This window comes from Podarcis liolepis (assembly GCF_965112155.1).
Source record: "Podarcis liolepis genome assembly, chromosome: 3".
In the NCBI taxonomy this organism is placed as follows: Eukaryota; Metazoa; Chordata; class Lepidosauria; order Squamata; family Lacertidae; genus Podarcis; species Podarcis liolepis.
In genome coordinates, this window is record NC_139557.1 from 65,039,458 (window position 1) to 65,059,188 (window position 19,731).

At 41.1% G+C, this 19,731-nt stretch overlaps 1 protein-coding gene across 4 annotated transcripts in view; it reads left to right on the top strand.

Annotated features, from left to right (window-relative positions):
* Positions 1-19,731, top strand: part of PHACTR2 (phosphatase and actin regulator 2) — a 77,148-nt gene that overhangs the window by 18,951 nt on the left and 38,466 nt on the right. For all 4 annotated transcript variants that reach the window (XM_083496274.1, XM_083496276.1, XM_083496277.1 and 1 more), the window contains exon 2: positions 18,192-18,359. In XM_083496274.1, coding sequence (XP_083352400.1) covers positions 18,192-18,359 — 168 coding nt within the window. The remainder of the gene's footprint in view (positions 1-18,191; positions 18,360-19,731) is intronic.

Below are 19,731 nucleotides of genomic sequence, written 5' to 3' on the forward strand. Positions count from 1 at the left end.
CTGCGGACCAGGCAACTCTCTCAAGAAACCATAGTCAACCTGTGAGCTCCCAGTTGCCAATCTGATCTACCATCTTTGCCTTTAATCTTGTTTAGATGTAACCTACTTGACAGCTGAGGTCATTGGCCCTCTTCTAAGTAAGATAGGCCTAGATTTTCAACATCAAAGAAGACAAATCCTACAGTGTGTCCTACTTGCTTACCTAATAAGGTTTTTTGTGACATACATCTGTTTGTCTAACAGGTGTGTTTCAGATGCTTTGTCTAAATCATAAAATCTGTAACATTTTATAGATGTCAGTGCAATGAGCGGTCCTCGGATAGACCGTTTGAGTGTGGTATTTCAGCTAATCAAAATTTTAAGCTTTTGAGAACTGCTGGATTTGAGATGGCTAAAGGGAAACCACTACAAGGGTGATGTCTGTTTTTAGAATGAAATATCCATAGTGTGTTTAGATATCTGGAGATAGCAAAGCAAAAGGAGCTGTGTAAGTGGGCACAAAGGGGACGTGGGTGGCGCTGTGGTCTAAACCACAGAGCCTAGGGCTTGCCAATCAGAAGGTTGGTGGTTCGAATCCCTGTGGCAGGATGAGCTCCCGTTGCTCAGTCCCAGCTTCTGCCCACCTAGCAGTTCGAAAGCATGTCAAAGTGCAAGTAGATAAATACGTACCACTCCAGCGGGAAGGTAAACAGCGTTTCCGTGTGCTGCTCTGGTTCACCAGAAGCGGCTTAGTCATGCTGGCCACATGACCCAGAAGCTGTCTGCGGACAAACGCCGGCTCCCTCAGCCTATAGAGTGAGATGAGCATGAAACCCCAGAGTCGTCCGTGACTGGACCTAATGGTCAGGGGTACCTTTACCTTTAAGTGGACACATAATTTGCTGCATGTCCTGATCCTTTTGCACAGAAGGCGGTAGGTAGATTGTGCAGTGTGATCATCTTGGGAGGATCGGTGTTCAAAACACCCATTGTTCTAGGTGCATTTTGTAACACGGAATTTCATTAGTGCAAGCAGTTTCTGAGCTCTGGCCACAGTACTGCGCCTAAGATTTCAGATTTAAACTGCAGAGTGGAAGGAGGGGAGGACCTTTTTCTGCCGCCCCACTTCCAGCTATTCTCTGAAGACTGGAGAAGAGACCCTCTTAAGTATATTAGAGGGGGTAGGCAGGGGACAGACTGGACCCTGTGTAAAATGAACATAATATTTTAGCTGCAGTTCATTCATTTTCAGCTTTTATTCTGGTTATAAAAAGGATGCCTAGACATTCTGTTGTTGCACCCATTATCTAGGTTTAAGGTGCCATTTAGCTCCTAGTTTTCATATCTCTGTTTCCAACACTGGTGAGGATATCTGTGTGTTGGGCCATAAGGACAGCCACATGGGTATAGGGCTGTGCTGCTAAGAAACTGCATGCTAAGGAACAAAAACCTGTCTGTGAAGGAAGAATGTGTTCAGTATTTCAAGTAATAAAACACAATGACAATTTTCAGAGTAGGATACAGTGAAATCCAGGAAAAAGAAATTATGGAGTAGGACGTCCATGGGCAGCTTTGAAGCTTAAAAGAAAACCAAGTTTTTAAAGACTTCTACAATATATATTAGATAATTTACAGATCTCTGAGGGCAGGACCAAATACAGGCAACTTCTGTATTTTTTCTGTATGTTTTGATTGATGTGCAGTCGCACACATGCGTACACTGCAGAACCTGGAAGTGATCCTAAAACGTCACAAAAAGGGCAGGGTGGAATATTTTATGCAGGCCCCGCTGATGCGTGTGGAGGTCTAATATGTAACCTCCATGCAAAATGAGGATTGTCTTTATACAAATTCAATCTCCCATTTCTGGTATCTTCTAATTGCCTCCCGACCTCCCACCACCATTGCTTGCCTTTGTATTGGTCATCAGCTATGATAAATTCCCTCAAAGTGCTTTTCTTATATTTACCCCCAGATGTTTTGAGATCATCAGAGTAGGTGTGCTTGGAATGCACCTGTATTCTGAAATGAGGATGGCAGCCATATCCAGGGACAGGGTGCTGGTTCTTGCCTCATTGTAGAATTTATTTCCAAGAGAAGCCCAACAAGCTAATTTTCCACTCCATTCCAGAAATAGCTGGGGATGTGACTCCAGAGGCAGGGTTTTCTAGTTAGTATACTGTCTTTTTTAAAAAAAAGATAATGGTCTTTAACATAAAGCATATGATTCTGTGTTAATTGTATTTTTGGTTGTTTAGTTACAATGCTTACCTGTAAGTTGCTTTTGAGAGCTTCAGGTATAACGTGAGATATAAATGTTTAGATATTCAGTCAAAAATATCTAAGAGTTTTGCATAACTTACTCTTCTTCTTGTGTCCATTCAAGAAATTATGTTTAATTCCCCCCCCCCTAAAGTTAAAAGAAGTTGGATGGGTTAGATACTGTGCTTTTCTCTTGCTTACTGTATACACTGTATAAAGCATGCTTGTGGGCTTCAAAGGAGTAATGCTCCATAATAATTCTTCACAAAGTAATGCTTGAATCCCTTGGAACTGGTCATTTTGATAACCAAGCCTTTTTATTTGTCAGGGTGTTTTCTTACTAGGAAGATGGGACCAAAATATGTTTCCTCTCTCCTGTAATCAAATAGTTATTAGCCCATAGAATCCTGCTGTTGTTGTGTTTGGCAGTCAATGAAGGCAGTATCTTAGGTCAAAAGCTAGCTTGGTTTTCAGCTAGTTCACTCTTAGATCTCCTGGGGTTGGGGACTTCCTGTTTATGAACATAACAAAAGCATTTTTCCTATGTGCACACAGAGGAAGTTGGTCTTATGCTGACCGAGTAATCATGTCACTGACAGCTACTTACAAATATTGTAGCAAAGGTACTCCTTGTTTTAGAGAAACAGTAACAATAATTACCCCAACAAATACTGTATTGGTTGAAGTTGCATAAAAATAACACAAATGCTAGTGAATAGATAAATTGGATACATCCTATGCCTCTACAGTGGTACCTCGGGTTAAGTACATAATTCGTTCCGGAGGTCCGTACTTAACCTGAAACTGTTCTTAACCTGAAGCACCACTTTAGCTAATGGGGCCTCCTGCTGCTGCCGTGCCGCCGGAGCACAATTTCTGTTCTCATCCTGAAGCAAAGTTCTTAACCTGAAGCACTATTTCTGGGTTAGCGGAGGCTGTAACCTGAAGCGTATGTAACCCGAGGTACCACTGTACTATAATAGATTACTGACAGAATAATTCAGATTTGGCCCTTAGATAACGGCTTCACATATCTGTTCCTCCATATGTTGTACCACAGATTGTGGATATATTTTTGAGAGCTATACCTATAACAGAAGATCTGTGAAAACTTGCAAATAAGTGCATATGTTTCAGGTCTAATTTCGGCTCAGAATCTGCCTTGGTCTTCCTGTAGGAAGAAAAACACAGAGTGTGTGATCCTGTTGATTCTTTTGGACTTTCCAGTAATTTTTGATAGAGCATGCAATCTTTCTGTCAGAGCTTGCTATCCTTTCAGAGACACTGGATGTGAATTTTGAACTGACAAGTAGCTGGTAAAAAAAAAAGGAAAAGTGTGTATCTGTGCACCTGCTTGTGTGTGATTATGTGGGCCTATCCCCACCCACTTTTTGAATTTGCCTCCCAAAAGTTTTCCATGGGGAAAATATGGCTCTCAGTCTCAGCTCATAAGAGGTATTCTAGCCCTGGATAAATAGGTCCCTTTCCCTCACTGGTGCTCTGCTCAAGATTTCACATATTTTTCTTAGTGGAGTTGTTGAGAAATAGCCATTGAGAAAAATAGGTGTTCAGTTACCCTGACCCTCAGTGCATGTTAAGAATCAGAAAGAACTACCAAATGGTGAAAGCATCTATGTTGTGTTTTCTGATGAGGCCTTAGAGAAGAAAGTTTAGAGGAAAACAAATGGCTCTTGCCAGTGCCTTTGCTTGAGCTCCTTGAGATGCTTTTGTGATCTGTTTTGATCTTTGGCATCACTATGCAGTGGATCAAGATTTCCTAGCATTGTAAGATAACATAAGCACCCATCATGAAAATCATTGATGTCCTGACTAAATTGGGATTGATGGAGAGCAAGGAAGAATTGACTATGGTATTGCACCATCTACTTTTTGTACTCTATTGGATTTATCAATGGGTTTCAGGTATTTTTCTGTGTATGGAATAGGGGTGGGGATACTGTAGCTCTCCAGATTTTTGTGGATTACAAACTACCATTTGCCATGCTGATGAAGGCTGCTGGGAGTTGTAGTCAGCTACATCTGGAGAACCCCACTGGTCAGCCACTGCTAGTATAGAATATACCAACTGAGAATAATTGTTGCCAGAGTTCAGTTGCCTTGTACTGGCACTTTGACACAAGAGTATGAGCACACACCTCATAAGTGTTTGGCTGAAGCAGCACATTATACAGTAAAAAAACTATTACAAGAAAAAGATCCCTGTAGCACACACACAAAAACTCCTGTTTCTCTGTATTTGGGATTTTTGATGAGCTCCTTTCTGCGTCAGCTTGTGATTTCTGATGTTATTTGACCTGTTCTTTAAGGAAAATCAGCACTTCTACAACACTGTCTTTCCCTTGGTCATAAATAAAGCTCGTAATAATTCAAAAGTACAGTAAACAACTTTTCATTTGTCACAGTCATAAAGCCAATAGGTATACTATCACAAGAGTAATGTTGGGAAAGAGAATGAAGCTACTTTGAGCTTGTTTATTGATGCAATCTAAGATATCAGTATGGGCAGGACAGGGACAGCAAAGGTCAGGAGCACATTTACTCCCTCATGTTTGCCCCCGACATGATTGTTTTTTGGCTAAGAATGCAAAAAGACGAATAAGGGATGTTCCCAACTTTCCCCTGATGAGGCTCAATCTCATGTCTTTGCTTGCTGCCTCCCTACTATATGCATTAAGTCACTGGAGCCTGCTCCTGGCGGTGTGTTTATTGTGTGTTGTGGCCCCTTCCTGTGTGTTCTCTCCACCCTTATATTGGGCCTTAATGCCTTGTGTGTGTGTGCTCTCTCTCTGTGTGTGTACACTCTCATTTCTTGCCTATGTGTGCTGTGCTCCAAAATGGTGGTTGTGAGCAGTGCAAGGAGATTCAAACCTGTGTTTGTAGAACTCGGAAGTAAGGCAGTCATTGTTTGCTGTGACACTGGGAGTGCTGTGTCATCATTTTAAGTACTGTGTGTGTAGTGATCCTGGGATAAGTTGCCATCTTGAGTTCATTGTCTCCCTTTGTGTGTGTGGGCATCATGGTTGGCACAGACTCCGATTGGTAGGCTTTGGTGATGCTGGTGGGTGGTGTCTGCTATTTTAATGCCACTTTCTGATTGTCTTTGTTCCTGCTTGCCAGCCGCCTCCTCGGCTGAGTGAGTGTAGGATACGGTGATGCCCCACTGGCACAGAAGCAACAGCTTTCCTCCCTCATATATCACTGCTACATAGGATTGCTCTGCCAGCATTTTTGAAACTTTTCGTTGATGAGTTTTACTCTACCTTTGAAATCTATGGGATTTCAGAGGACTTCACTCAGGCAGTGTAAAGGTAAAGGTAAAGGGACCCCTGAGCATTGGTCCAGTTGTGGCCGACTCTGGGGTTGCGGCGCTCATCTCGCTTTATTGGCTGAGGGAGCTGGCGTACAGCTTCCAGGTCATGTGGCCAGCATGGCTAAGCCACTTCTGGCGAACCAGAACAGCACACGGAAACGCTGTTTACCTTCCTGCCGGAGCGGTACCAATTTATCTACTTGCACTTTGACGTGCTTTCGAACTGTTAGGTTGGCAGGAGCAGGGACCGAGCAACGGGAGCTCACCCTGTTGCGGGGATTCGAACCGCCGACCTTCTGATCGGCAAGTCCTAGGCTCTGTGGTTTAACTCACAGCACCACCCGCGTCCCCAGGCAGGGTAAAGCAGTGTTATTATTACAGCTTGAAATGTGGTCTTACAGCTCAGGTAGCGAGATATAAATAGAAGTCTGTATTCCAGGGTGGAGAACATCAGGCCTAGGGGCCAGGCACAGCCCTCTAGGCTTCTCTGTCTGGCCCGCAGGACTCTCCCTAGGCCATGACCCCCACCTTTCCCCCTTCCTTTGTTCTGGTGTTTTTCCTTTCAAGATTTCACCAAATTAAGCTCACACTGTTGCACCCCATATTTATATGGTTGAAGGCAGGACTACTGAAGTGTTAGTATGGAACAGTGGCATGCATGCACACATCCCTTCTCAAATTGGAGACATTTCTGGTACATAAATTCAGAGGAGTGTTAATGAATGGTAATCTGCCTTTGGATTCTGTTTTGACTGTGATGTCATAGAAAATGAGTGCAATATTCCCTTGCTGCTCCACTCTGCAAAGTGCTGCTAGCAGAATACATTTGTATGTGTAATGTAGGGTTATGGATTTGGCAAAGGGGATATTTATTTGGTAGGCTGCTGTTGTAGTCTTAGAGTATAAATTGCCAGAGTTTCCAGGCTACTTACTTAAAGTACTAACCCCCGCCGCCCAAAAAACCCTGTAAACTTAAAAGGAAAGATATAGTTGACAGTGTGCAGAAACAGGAATAGAATCAGATAAAGAATGTTTTGCAAAATACTGGTGACTAACCTTTTGTTAGGCCTTGATGGGTTTAAAAATGTCACCAACCACTCCTTTTTAAATGCATGAGAAAGATAAACTTACTTGTTCGGAAGCAATTTAAAACTGTATAGTATAAAAATAACTACCGTACTTCTGGCTCCTGATTTTTTAAACACGTGTTTCTGTGAAGCAGAATACATTGTATTAACTTGGGAGTTATTTTATTTTATTTTACTTATATGCTATAAGCTACTTAAAAATGAGAATATGCTGAAACATTGCGGGAGAAAAGATTAAAAAAAACAAAAACCTCATAGATTCAACAGCTTGATCTTTCCTTCCATACCAGCTTCTTCGTTACTGGCAAGACACAGAGAAGGTATTTGCAATGAAATTAAAATCACATCTCTGTTGTCTGCTTAACTTACTTTCTTGGATCAAATGTCTATTGGATGGTGAGGGGAATGTGCAAGGTTCCAATTCAGTATGGACCAGTTTGGTTCACATCAGCAAACCAAACATTTCCTCAACCTAACTGATGCATACCTGGCCTCCATTGTTCTGGTCAAAATAAAATAAAATAAAATAAATTTAAATATATTATATGACCTAGCATCTGGGTTTTGGTTTATTGTGGCCACCACCTTCTGCCAGTGTACTTCCCCCAAATTAATCAATTAATCAATTAATTACAATTGTATACTGCCCTTCATCCGTGGATCTTAGGATGGGTTACAGCATAAAAATACATAATAAAAACAAAAACTCCCTCCCCTCTCTCCTCCCAAAAACACATTTAATAGGGCATAAGAAGTTAATCAGCCCAAGGCCTGTTTAAGGAGGACCGTTTTCACCTGGCGGCTAAAGGTGTATAATGAAGGCACCAGCCGAACCACCCAGGGGAGAGCATTCCACAGCCCTACATATAAATGCACTGCAGTAATTCCTTAATGCTTTAAATATTCCTCAGTATGAGATTTCTCTTATGATCATTTAAGTATGAGGGCATCTGTTTATGATCTACCATTGTCATAGCCCATGCATGACTTACTTGCATGTAGGGCAAAGCCATGTCGAATCAGGAGTGGGGTTGTGTTTTTAGCCTCGCTGTTGACATCCCATCTGCTTTTCTCTTGTCGACCACACATTGCACATGGTTGTCTGTCCTAGTGTCTCAATTGCGCAGAGGGCGCACATGTGATCAAGAGCTCGCTCACACGCTTAAGTTTCTTTACAGCCAGCTGCATTGTCAGAGAAATCAGATGAGATGTTGGAGACAGGGTAAAAAAGCCTAGCCTTGCTCCTGATTCAGCATGTTGCCCTACACATGACTAACATATGCATAGGCTATGCCTAGTTTGGTGCCTAGAGAAAACAAATGCCAGATGGAACATTTATATTAGGAAGAATTCAAGCGTTGATAAGATGAGTTCACACATTCAAACTGCAAGCATGAATCACAATGTAGTGATCCAGCCCAGATTGTTCCTTCTTGTCATCCCCCAGCTTGACTTCTGTTTTAGCAACTGGTAATACACACACTTTCTCTTTGAGGTATGAAAATGTAAGATCTGCACTTTACCTTTGGATTACTTGACAGTAAATTAGGTTCACCTGTAGTTCTTTTGCTTTTCCACATAAAACAGGTCTAAATGGATTTTCCACAAGATAAGAAGTTTATTCTTACCAAAATAAAATTTGGCTTTCCATCCCCATTCCTAGCATTCATATGAAACTAGTTTTCACATTTGTTGTGAGCAGTGCTTTTTTATGGAGGGATGCAGGGGTACACATACCCCAAACATTTTGTGAATCTATGTTTGGCCTCATTGAGGGGCAGTATTTCAATATGAGTAGGAATATGAGAGTACCCCTAAACATTTCTTTGAGAAAAAAAGGCTGATTGTGAGACTAAAACAGGCAAAAATAAATTAATGAAGAAGCTGTTAACTGAGCCCTCCCTGATAAAACTGGTTTCCAGTGATTAGTTAATCAAAGCTTTAATTGAATAACTTTACACAGACCATTAAAGGGTTTCCCATTTTGCATTGAAGCTACCACGCCTACAATACCAGCCGTAAATATTAACGCATAAAACTTTAGTGTCTTTCTTGGGGTAGCAGTGGGAGTAAAATACATTTTTGAAGACTTGCCCTGAAATCAGGAAACATTAGTATATGACCTAGAAATGGAGGAAGAGATGTGTGACAGCAGAGGCCCTTGTCTTATGTTGAGAGTATTGGCTGTTTACATGTGCATTAAAGATTCTACCTTAAAAACAAACAACCCATACTCAGAGTAGAGTATGCATTGGTTAGATACCATTCTTTATCCTTGGGTAAGGTATACCCAAAATTTCGGTGCCTTGAACTCTGAGAATTTTAAATGTGCTGAAATTTAACCATCATTAGAATTATATGCCACTATCTAACCATTAATTAGAATGAAAATTCTTGATGCTGTTGAATGTACCAAGAATGAAGAACTAGGTATATGAACCAGAAGCCTATATTTAATAGAGTCAAAGACAAGAAGAGGCCATATCAATAATCTGTTTCAGAATTCTCCTGGTGAATGTGGTGGTTTTTCCTATGGAGTTTTTCCAGCTTCACGGTGTTAATACTCTTCCTGCTCCAGGCACCAAATATAAAAACAAATGCTACTAGTAATGAGGGAATACAGTGGTTTTTCCTAATTTAGTCATGCATAAACATCCAGAGGAATAAATTAGGTGTGTTATGACTCTACTACACAGTAAGTAGAGTCCTGTTACTGGTATTCCAGTAAAAAGCATAGATAGCGACTGTGGGCACGTTCCTTGCTGCAGTGCTTTTTTGAGGTAAAACAATGGTGTGCTGGTACTCATATATGGATAAAAACGCTATAGGTGCCAGCACAAAATGGCTGCCATGGGCAACAGAAAAAGAGGTGACAGTACACACTGAGTACTATGACAAAAATCCATTGCCTTGCTGTTATACGCAGCTGAGAAGAAGTGGGATGGTTATATGCCTGCCTGAAAACAACTGTGGACAGAAGAGCTCACTCTCTCTGTGTGTGTTTGTGGTTTCCATCTGTCACAAGTGGTGTGTGGCCATTGTTTGCCATATAAACATTTCTTCAATGAACTGCTCTGTTTTTATAGTTATGGCTAAGAGGTGATGTCAGCAGTGCATTCCAGACAGGAGTAACAATGCTAATGATACATTTTCAGTGTTGTAACAGAAATGATGGTACATAGGAGGCCATCAGAGAGCCATCATACCACTTTGGCTGTTTCTGTAGTGAGAAAGAATGGGACTGAGATGTGCCGACAGCTGGCGTAGGGGGAGGGGAGGGAGAGAAGGGGACTTGCGTTGTTTTTGCTTGCCTACAATCCATAAAAAATTAAAAAGCTAAATCACATAAAATTATGTTTTTTAAATCTCTGTAAATTAAACCTTTTTATAATCTTGATATTTGCGATTACAGTTTATGATGTTAAATGCAGAAATGATTGCATATAGCTATAGTCCTTCATTGTTAAGCCCTTTAATTTCCAGGGATGGCTTTTCAATGTGATACCTCTGCATTAATTTGGTAAAGAAGTTGGATGGGAGAGACTACTCCGAGTGTGTTTTTGTCTTCCCCGCCCCTCGCCATCCCCCTTTCCTTAGTAGAGAACTTGAAACATTAAATGAAACAGCTGTTTGCCATGAGTGAAATGTGATGCCTGATAAAATGGGTCTCTGACTGGCTCAGCTTCCTCTGTTCTCTTGGAAAGGAACCATCATTGGCTTTGACAGGATCCCTGTTCTTCTTCAAAGAGAAAAAAAGATTCATTCAAAACAGAAACTATATACCTTTGCACATGACCAAATGTGATATAAAATTTAAAGTTAGCAAACTGAATTGTTTGGACAGGTTGCTGTCATAATTCCTCTGATACTTTTATGTCAACCTTTGAGTTGTATCCGTTGGTGATTTTGTACTAGCAGAAAGTGCTCCTTCTTGCTCTCCACAGTTCTGGGTGGTGATCCCAAGCCTAGGGAGCATTTTTTGGGGGAGTGCTATGTGTGTGCTAGGTGGAGGGGGGAATTTGGGTGGCCATGCCTTCCTTGAGCAGAAGCATCTTTCACTAGTCCAAACTGACCATATAACACTACCCCTTGTTGTTGATGAGTTGGCAGAGAGTATGAAATTGACTCGCTGGTGCTAGTGCAGACACAGCTGCTGCAGCAGCCATCTTTTATGACAAAACAGGATTAGACTACGTATTATAGATTAAAGTTAGGGATGTGGGTGGCACTGTGGTCTAAACCACAGAGCCTCTTGGGCTAGCCGATCAGAAGGTCAGCAGTTTGAATCCCCGCAACAGGGTAAGCTCCTGTTGCTCGGTCCCTGCTCCTGCCAACCTAGCAGTTCGAAAGCACGCCAGACAGTGCCAGTAGATAAATAGGTACCGCTCCGGCGGGAAGGTAAACAGCGTTTCCGTGCGCTGCTCTGGTTTTGGTGTTCCGTTGCGCCAGAAGCGGCTTAGTCATGCTGGCCACATGACCCGGAAAAATGGTCTGCGGACAAACACCGGCTCCCTCGGCCTGTAAAGCGAGATGAGTGCCGCAACCCAGAGTCATCTGTGACTGGACTTAACTGTCAGGGGTCCTTTATCTTTACTTTATTGATTAAAGTACAGTAGGTTTGGAAATTATGAATTATGAAAGCCCCATAGTCAATTGTCAACCATTAAATTGATGTTTATAATATTTTGTTTATTATAATCCACATTTTCATAAAAATATATCAAGGCACATTTACAACATAGAAGAATAAAATCGGCAAAAAAGCATCCAATCCACTGATTGATTAAAAAGAGAACATTTTATATTTCAAAGGCCTCAAACAATATAGTTCTCAGAAAGCATCTGAAAGAAGGAAGGGATGGTTCCTGCTGAAGCGCTTCTGGTAGGGAGTTCCACAAGGCAGCGCCTGCTGTACTAAAGGCTTGGCCCCTAGTGAAGGTCAACTGATGCTTGGGGATGCGGGGAACCACCAGAAGTGGTGTAATACATTTTTGGGCTTCAATCTTGCTTCCATAGGCATGAGAGTTTACATGGAAATTGTGGCTGAGTGGGTTCTCATGAGAACTTTTAAGCTTAGTTCTTTTAGAGAACACTTGCAGCCCTGTCCTAGACTTTTTTTAATGAAAAAAGCAGAACAAGCCTTCATGGCTGAAAGCACCACGTTACATCTAATATTCCACCTCTATATGCTGTGCTCCTGATTTGGAATGTCACGTGGCAAATACGTCAAGATCCAACCAAGGTACCAGATTTTTAACATTGGATACATTTTTGAAGATACCTAACCATATTTTGGATCTTTTGTCCATCATCAGTTGATTTGTTTTAACAAAAATCTGCTGTCCACATCTCTTTAACATCATTTTACCTAATAAATGTGAATCAGATTTAGAATTACTTTAGCTGTGATTGCTATTAAAGAGTAACCAGCAGTAGGCTAGCAACAAGATTGATTATCCCATTTAATCTGAATAATGTGTTAAGCTGATTTGTGGGAGGGAACTCTGTTGGGCAATTAATTTCGTACTGTGAACAGTGGTTTTAAGGAATGAAACAATTATTTTAATAACTGGACTTGTGATTTGAACTGTTGCGGCTTTCCCTCCTTGGATATGAACACTTTGGCTGGTTGGGACATCTTTAGAGTGCTAGTACTCAGTTCTGGGTACTAAATTTTAAGAAGTACCTGGACAAACTAGAATAAGTCCCTATGGGAATGCTCAGAATAATGTGGGGTCTGGAAGCTATGTCTTAGTTGAAAGAGTTTAATATGTTGATCCTGGAGAAGAGAATCATAGAACTTCAGAATTGTAAAGTTGGAAAGAATCCCAAGGGTCATCTAGTCCAGCCCCCTGCAGTGCAGGAATCACAGCTAAAGAATCCCTGGCAGATGCCTCCCCCCTCTGCTTAAAAACCTCCAAGGAAGATTAAGGAGAGACATTACAGTGGTCTTCAAATACCTAAAGCGCTGTCATGTGTAAGATGAAGCTGACTTGCTTCTGGTGCACCAGATGGCAGGACTTAAACCACTGGCTGGAAATTGCAGGGATGCAAATACAAGACACATGCAGGATTGATGTGAGCAGACTAATTCACCTGTTGCTAGTGACTGGAACAGAGCCATTTCTAGCTTCCTGTACATTCTCGGAACTATAGAATTAAGAATTTATAAGGAGAGGGACAAATTGATGTTAAGCTGCAGGAAACAAATGATAAAAGCCTCAGCTTCTGGTAGACACTGCATTCCTGTAATGCAAAGAAAACGTGTGGTGTTCCTCTAGGTCCTCTCCTGAAAGTCCAAAAAAACCCAAAACACTTTAAACTCTCCTGAACCATTACAGTGCTTCCTACGAGTTACTGGTCAGAGTCTGTCCTTAGTTCAATTGAGGGGGAGCATCCAGAATCTTTCCTTCTGCACAACTGTTGCTGGCTTTAACTTTCCTGGGATGTCAGCCAGTTCAGGAAGAGACCAAGTGATCCTGGCTAAACACAGAACCACTGTGAGTTGAACTGACGGGAGGAGAAGATGTCATCTATGTCCTGCCAAATCAAGATACATAAACACTGTGCTTTGCTCTCTTAGTTTCTCCTTTTATTGGTAAAAGACCGAAAATGCTGGTTTTTACATTCTGCTTTTCAAACAAGAGTATTTTTCTGTATCGTTTTTGGGTTCATTTCTTTATATCTAGTCTTCATTATTAGTGTTGTACTGCTGAAAGATGTATATAAAAAAACATGATGCTGTTGTGGTTTATTACAAATACCTATTGATTCGGCACTATTTAGGGTTCTTTTTAGACCTAAGCAGGTTAAAAGGTTGGCAGGTTAAAAATGATGTGGTGGGAGGGGGGAAACTCTTAAAGGAATTAGGCAGAAGGCTAGTTCACGTGGTCAGGACCTTTCTCCATATCCCAACAAACCCTGGGGATACAAATGCGTGAAGAATGTGATGCATGACTTTGCAGATATTTTGGCTTCAGTTTCCATTTTGACTGCAATTCTATTCCAGTTACATCCAGCCTACAAAAGCTTAATTAGGGTTGCCGTACATCTGGGATTTCCTGGACATATCCAGAATACTGCATTTTGCAAAAAAAGAAGAAGAAGAAGAAGAAGAAGAAGAAGAAGAAGAAGAAGAAGAAGAAAAAAGAAAGAAAGAAAGAAAGAAAGAAAGAAAGAAAAAGAGTTCAATTAAGAAAAGCTCAACAACTTTTCTGTACGGATTTTCACTGCTTGAAATATTGCAACCCTAGCTTAATCCAGAATATATTTATTAGGGTTGGACTTAAGTGGGATTTAAGTTCTATTGAGAAAACCCTTAATCTTTAAGGGTTGCCCAAGGTGGCACAAGACTCGTTATTATTGTTAGAACAGACATGGCCGCCTCTCTGGGCATCAAGCCATAGTTGTGTCCATGGATCACATGTTACATTATTCATGTGAATGTGTCTCCTGGAACAGTCAGGAGGGCATGTTGCATACAGAAGGGTTTATCTTGGCAGTTAAGCAACTTTTCCAGGTTTCACGAGGAATATTGTGGGGGAGGGGTGGGCAAGTAGGAGAGCAAATCAGCAAGGGAGGGAATATATATATATTTAAGAGAAGAAAAAAATTAATCCATGTGTACTGAAGATATAAAGCTGAGTAAATTAATCCTGTGAAATCATTTCTGAACTCTGGAAGAGCAAACACTGCTATGGTAAAATGTGTTGGTTTTTTCAGTGAACTATTTCAGGGTTAAAAATCATAATATTTAACAGTGTGTGTGTGTGTGTGTGTGTGTGTGTGTGTGTGTGTGTTGAGACCCCATCTTTATATCATAAACCCAAGAAATATGAGAGGATCTTCTCTACCCGCCTTCTCAATATTACAGCAGAAATCAGGGTTCATTTGCAAGCACTGCTACCTACATTTTTAATCTCTTCTCTAGCAGGAGGCCTAATTAACATTTTGCAGCATTGGCAGCCCCATCTGGAAACTACTATTCAACCACCCACATTAATACTCAACCTTTTCCCTTTCCTTTAATTAAAATGCTGTCAGAACACTTAGCTCAAAGAACTTCCTGAAGTTAACAGTTGTATAGCGAGGTGAAGAAAAATGCATGGAAGCCAGTAGTGCTGATCTGCTCTTGAAGTACAGTACAGCCTTATCTTTTGTATAACTCTACCCATTACAAGTTAGCTATATTTCTTTTTCCTCTTCAGTCCCGGAAAACAAAATGGGCAAGGGGGTTCTCTGCAACTTGTATATAGCAATGCTTTCTCTAATAAAACTCTGTAGAGGTTTGTTCTGGAGATAGGAACAAAAATATAATTTAAACTGGGATGCTCTGTGAGAAACTATGTGGCTGTGTTCGCACATAATGGTAAGTGACTCTTGAGCTTTTGCTCTCCCCACTATCTCTTCCATAACTCCAAGGAAGAGTTTAGAAGCTTTCACTTCTATGTTAGACTATTTTGAGTCATTTACGGCCCTTCATCCAAGGATCACAGGGTGGTTTACAATATTGCAGTTTGTCATAATGTCTCAACCATAGCTGTCAACTTACAGATTTGAAAATAAGGGACCAGCAGCCTTGGAAATAAGGGACCAGCAGCCAAAATAAGGGACCTGCAGCCTCACCTGTTCCAGGCACTCCAGTCTTCCTGTCCTCCTGCAGTCTGGTCAAACTCATGCTGGTAGCTTCGAGAACACTGTCCAACCAACTTTGTAACCAGAGGTTCAACTGAATAGAATCTGAATCACATGCACCACAAGGCCTATGCAGCCTCAACTTAAGATGGCTCCTCGGCCTGGCTTTGCACTGCAAAGTTTGCAGCAGCACGTGCAACAAAATGGCGTCCAGCATTCAAAAAACCCCTCAGCTTGCATTAACTAGCCACACACAAGGCATGCAAACTCCACCCCCAGTCGTCTTAGACTTCTTATTGGGTGAGCAACACAGCCAAGCAACACAGTTGGAGCCTCCCTCCTCCCTGGCCGGCAGGGAGGGAGGGAGAGGACCTGCTTCCTTTGAAATTTAAGTGACATCATTTAAGGGACATTTAAGGGACATCCATCAATAAGGGACAGCAGCGGGACATGTCACTAGAATAAGGGACTGTCCCTTCAGATAAGGAACACTTGACAGCTATGGTCTCAACCTGGATGTCTCAGCAATAGTTAATTGAAACTGAGTCAACTTCAAAACCTAAGTTTATGAAGCTGTTTTGTTTCCAAAGCTAAATCACCTCCATTGACCATTAATCAAAAATGGAAGCAGAAGCTTCCAGTCTCCTTGTAGCCACACCAGAGGTGGAGTTAGGCTGGGAGGCACATGAGCCTGAGGCTCACTTCAGCTTATCCTTGCATCCCTGGCTTAGTGACTAAACCATAGTTTAGCGCTACAGTGGTACCTCTGGTTAAGAACTTAATTCGTTCTGAAGGTCCATTCTTAACCTGAAACTGTTCTTAACCTGAGGTACCACTTTAGCTAATGGGGCCTCCCACTACTGCCGCGCAATTTCTGTTCTCATCCTGAGGTAAAGTTCTCAACCCAAGGTACTACTTCTGAGTTAGGGGGGGTCTGTAACCCGAAGCGTTTGTAACCCGAAGCGTTTGTAACCTGAGGTACCATTGTGTATGCAAACTAAGACTATGAGTTGTTCTTGTTGCTGAACTGGAACAGTATGAAGTTCTGTGAATATGTTGATTAAGCTGCATTAGGGTTGCACATTCCTGACTTCATTACTATAAATCAAGTGATGAATTGCATTTGTGAACGAGCCACCACAGAGAGAACTTTCATATTTTATCACAGAGGTTGATCCAGCCCACTGCCAGTGCAGTTGCCTGCATGTGGAATGATCCATATAGGCATAACAGAACCCTGTGTTTCGCTGCTTTTCCTGAGGTGCATGGGCATTCCATGGACCAGGCCATGACAAGGAATAGGAGGACAGGGATATGGGATGGGAAGACTGCATTGAGACATAGGTATATGTTAAGGTAAGTGTAGAGAAATCAGGTGAAATGAATATATGAACCAGGCCTTGGGCACCATGAATTAATATTTGTTAGGGCCTGGTGAGACTGCCTGTGAAATAACAGCATAATAAAACAAAATGATCTGAAGGTTTAACAAACTTGTGACCCTCTGATACTAGTTGGAGAGATGTGTGTAGATAGGTGGAGAGCAAATGTGGCTGATAACAGGTTCAGTTCCAATGTACCTATGTAGGAAGTTGCTAAACAATGTGTAGTCCTTCCTGCATTGCTCTTGTGACTGTCTCTTAGCTGCTGCTCCTTCTGGCCTCTGCTGCTGTGTTGTGCCCCTGCTATTCTCCCTTCTCTGTTCTCAGCTGGACATTCTGTGCTCTATCCTGTTTGTCAAGTGTGGTGTATATTAGAAGTGCTATATAAAAAAATGATAAAATAATAACTATAGATATTCCTGGCCTCTGCAGCTTGTCACTGACCTATGCCTGTCATTCCTTCATCAAAACTGTTATCTGCATACATAGCTATTAGACTGCTTTTGTGAGAAGCTGAATAGCATTGTCTGGTGAAAAATAATGACAATATGCACAGGATGGATTGCCTAAAAATATCCTGTGTAACAGTACAGCAGTAAAGAGGATGTCTGAGTCATGAGGGTTCTAGAGAAGGAAGGAGAGAGGTTTTTTAAAACGATGAGGTCTAAAGAGCAAAAGGGCTTGTGCTCTTTACATTACCTAAGTGTACTGATCACAGACAATAAAAATGATAGCATTCCTTAGTCACTTGTAGTCCATGTAATAAATGTTAATTGTAGATTCAGTAGGTACAACTCAGAGAAAATCAAGCACTCTTAAGTGCTTAAGAATGATGTGTTTTAACTTTCCTGGATTGCTTTTAGGGAACAACTGAAATCTGGAAAATGTTAAATTATGCTAAACTTGGAAATAGATATTTTTCGTAGGATCTACAAGTGCCTTTAATGACATCCATGTTACTTTGAACTTGTATCTACATTTTGTAGTTATATTGTCCATCCTCCATGTTTGACATTTCTTTGTGTGCCTCACAAGTCATATTTGTTTGTTGCTTTTTAATGGGCACACCATAAAAGTGGGACAGTGGACAATGTGGCACTTGTGGCACTTTGGAGCAGCATGTGGTACCTGGAGTACTAAGAATAGCAGCTTTGATTTGAATATTAATTATGTTAGACCTTGCTGTTTACAACGTAATGCTGAAAGTTTGATGTTAGCATATCCGGAAGGCTGCTTGAATTCTGGATTTATTCAGAGTGCTGGTTCAGCGTTTGCTGTTATCTTTTATGGTTCTGAACTAGAATGTACTTACACATATTTTGTGATACTTAATCACATTTTCATTGTTAGGTATGTCTGAAGTTATTTAGAATGTGTTAAAGGTATATTGCCACATACTGTGAAGTGGCTGTTATTTTTCTCCTCATTATTTTGCATGTTTTAAAAAATGACTTTTCTACAGGTTTTGGTGACCTAACATGCTGCTTGCTGGTTTGTTTGTTTTTATATATATAGTTGATGGGATAGACAAGACATCAATTGCAAACTCAGATGGGCCAAACCCAGGATCCCGAAGTCCTTCTTTCAAGAGGAAAGGCAAACTTTCTACTATTGGCAAAATCTTCAAACCATGGAAGTGGCGGAAGAAGAAGACCAGTGAAAAATTTAAAGAAACATCAGCAGGTATCACTTTGGGCAGTGGCAGAGGTTACTTGGTGGTGACTGGAAAAGGTTATGGTTGTTTGGTTGCTTATTTTATTTATTTATTTGCTGCATTTATATCCCGCCTTTCCTCCAAAGAGCCTAAGGTGGTATACATGGTTTCCCACCTTTCACTTGAGTCCTCGCAGCAACCCCATGATGTAGGTTAGAGCTAAGAGACAGTGACTGGTCCAACGTCACCAAGTGAGCTTCATGGCCAAGTAGGGATTTGCACGCTGGTCTCTGTTAGATGTACTGACCCCAAAAGAAAGAACTGCTTCATTAGCTCTATATGCCACATGTCTCAAATATTTCTCTGATCACAGTTCCTTATGGAACAGCTAGTAATCTCCCTTCTCCATCCCCACAGTGCTTCAACTCTGCCACCCTGTTCCTCATTTCAAGGTCTTTTGACTCTAATTGTTTCTGGTTTCATACCTTTACTCCTTTCAGAAGCTAGATCTGAAAAAGATGCTGCACATTAAAAAGAGAAGAGAGACTGCACCAGACATTTTTAGATATGGCACCGTCTCTGTAGAATGACCTCTTGGCACCAGGCAGAACTCTCTTTCCCCCCACAAGCATTTAATTTTCAGGCATTTTATCTTCGGCCAGTTTATCCTATGTAATTTTATTGTTTTGGTATTTTAAGTGGCCTGTGCCCCACCAAAGATTGATCAGATATATCTTCTGCAGCCTATGCATTATTCCATACCAATTCAAAATAAGATTGTGTGACTGATTGTTCTGTGCATATTATGTAACTTTTTTCTGCTTGCTGTCAGTCCCAGCCTATGGTCTCTTTAAGACAAATTGTTCTAGTCCCTTGCCTATTTCTGTCTGTCACCATTGTCTTAATAACCTGTTAACCTTCCATTCCTCTTCTTGGCCTCTTCCACCTTACCCATCTTTCTCCCTCATGGACTAAATTCCTTCTCAGACACACTGAACCAGTTAAGAATTGTTCTGATGTCTAATAGATTTGGACAAAAAAGAGAGAAAAGATCAGACAGTGTGGTGATATGACAAAGGAGGCATAATTAAAATGTACCTGACCACAGTGGTATTTTTTTACAACATGGGAATTTTTAATAGTAAAACAACTAATGTTTTGTAGTTCTTGCCAAACTGTAAATCACATTAAAAGCATCTTGCAGTACCTGGAAACACCTCTGTAAGGTACGCAGGCATTAATTCTCTCATTTTACAGTTATATGGAATGCGGACATCCAATCTGTTCTTCCAAATGTCACCTTCAAAAAGTACTTTTCATTTTTCTGGTCCATTAGAGCAGAACTAGATTCAGAAAGCTCTGCTTACAATAGGTGGTTTCTGTGCCTGGTGTGATATATTT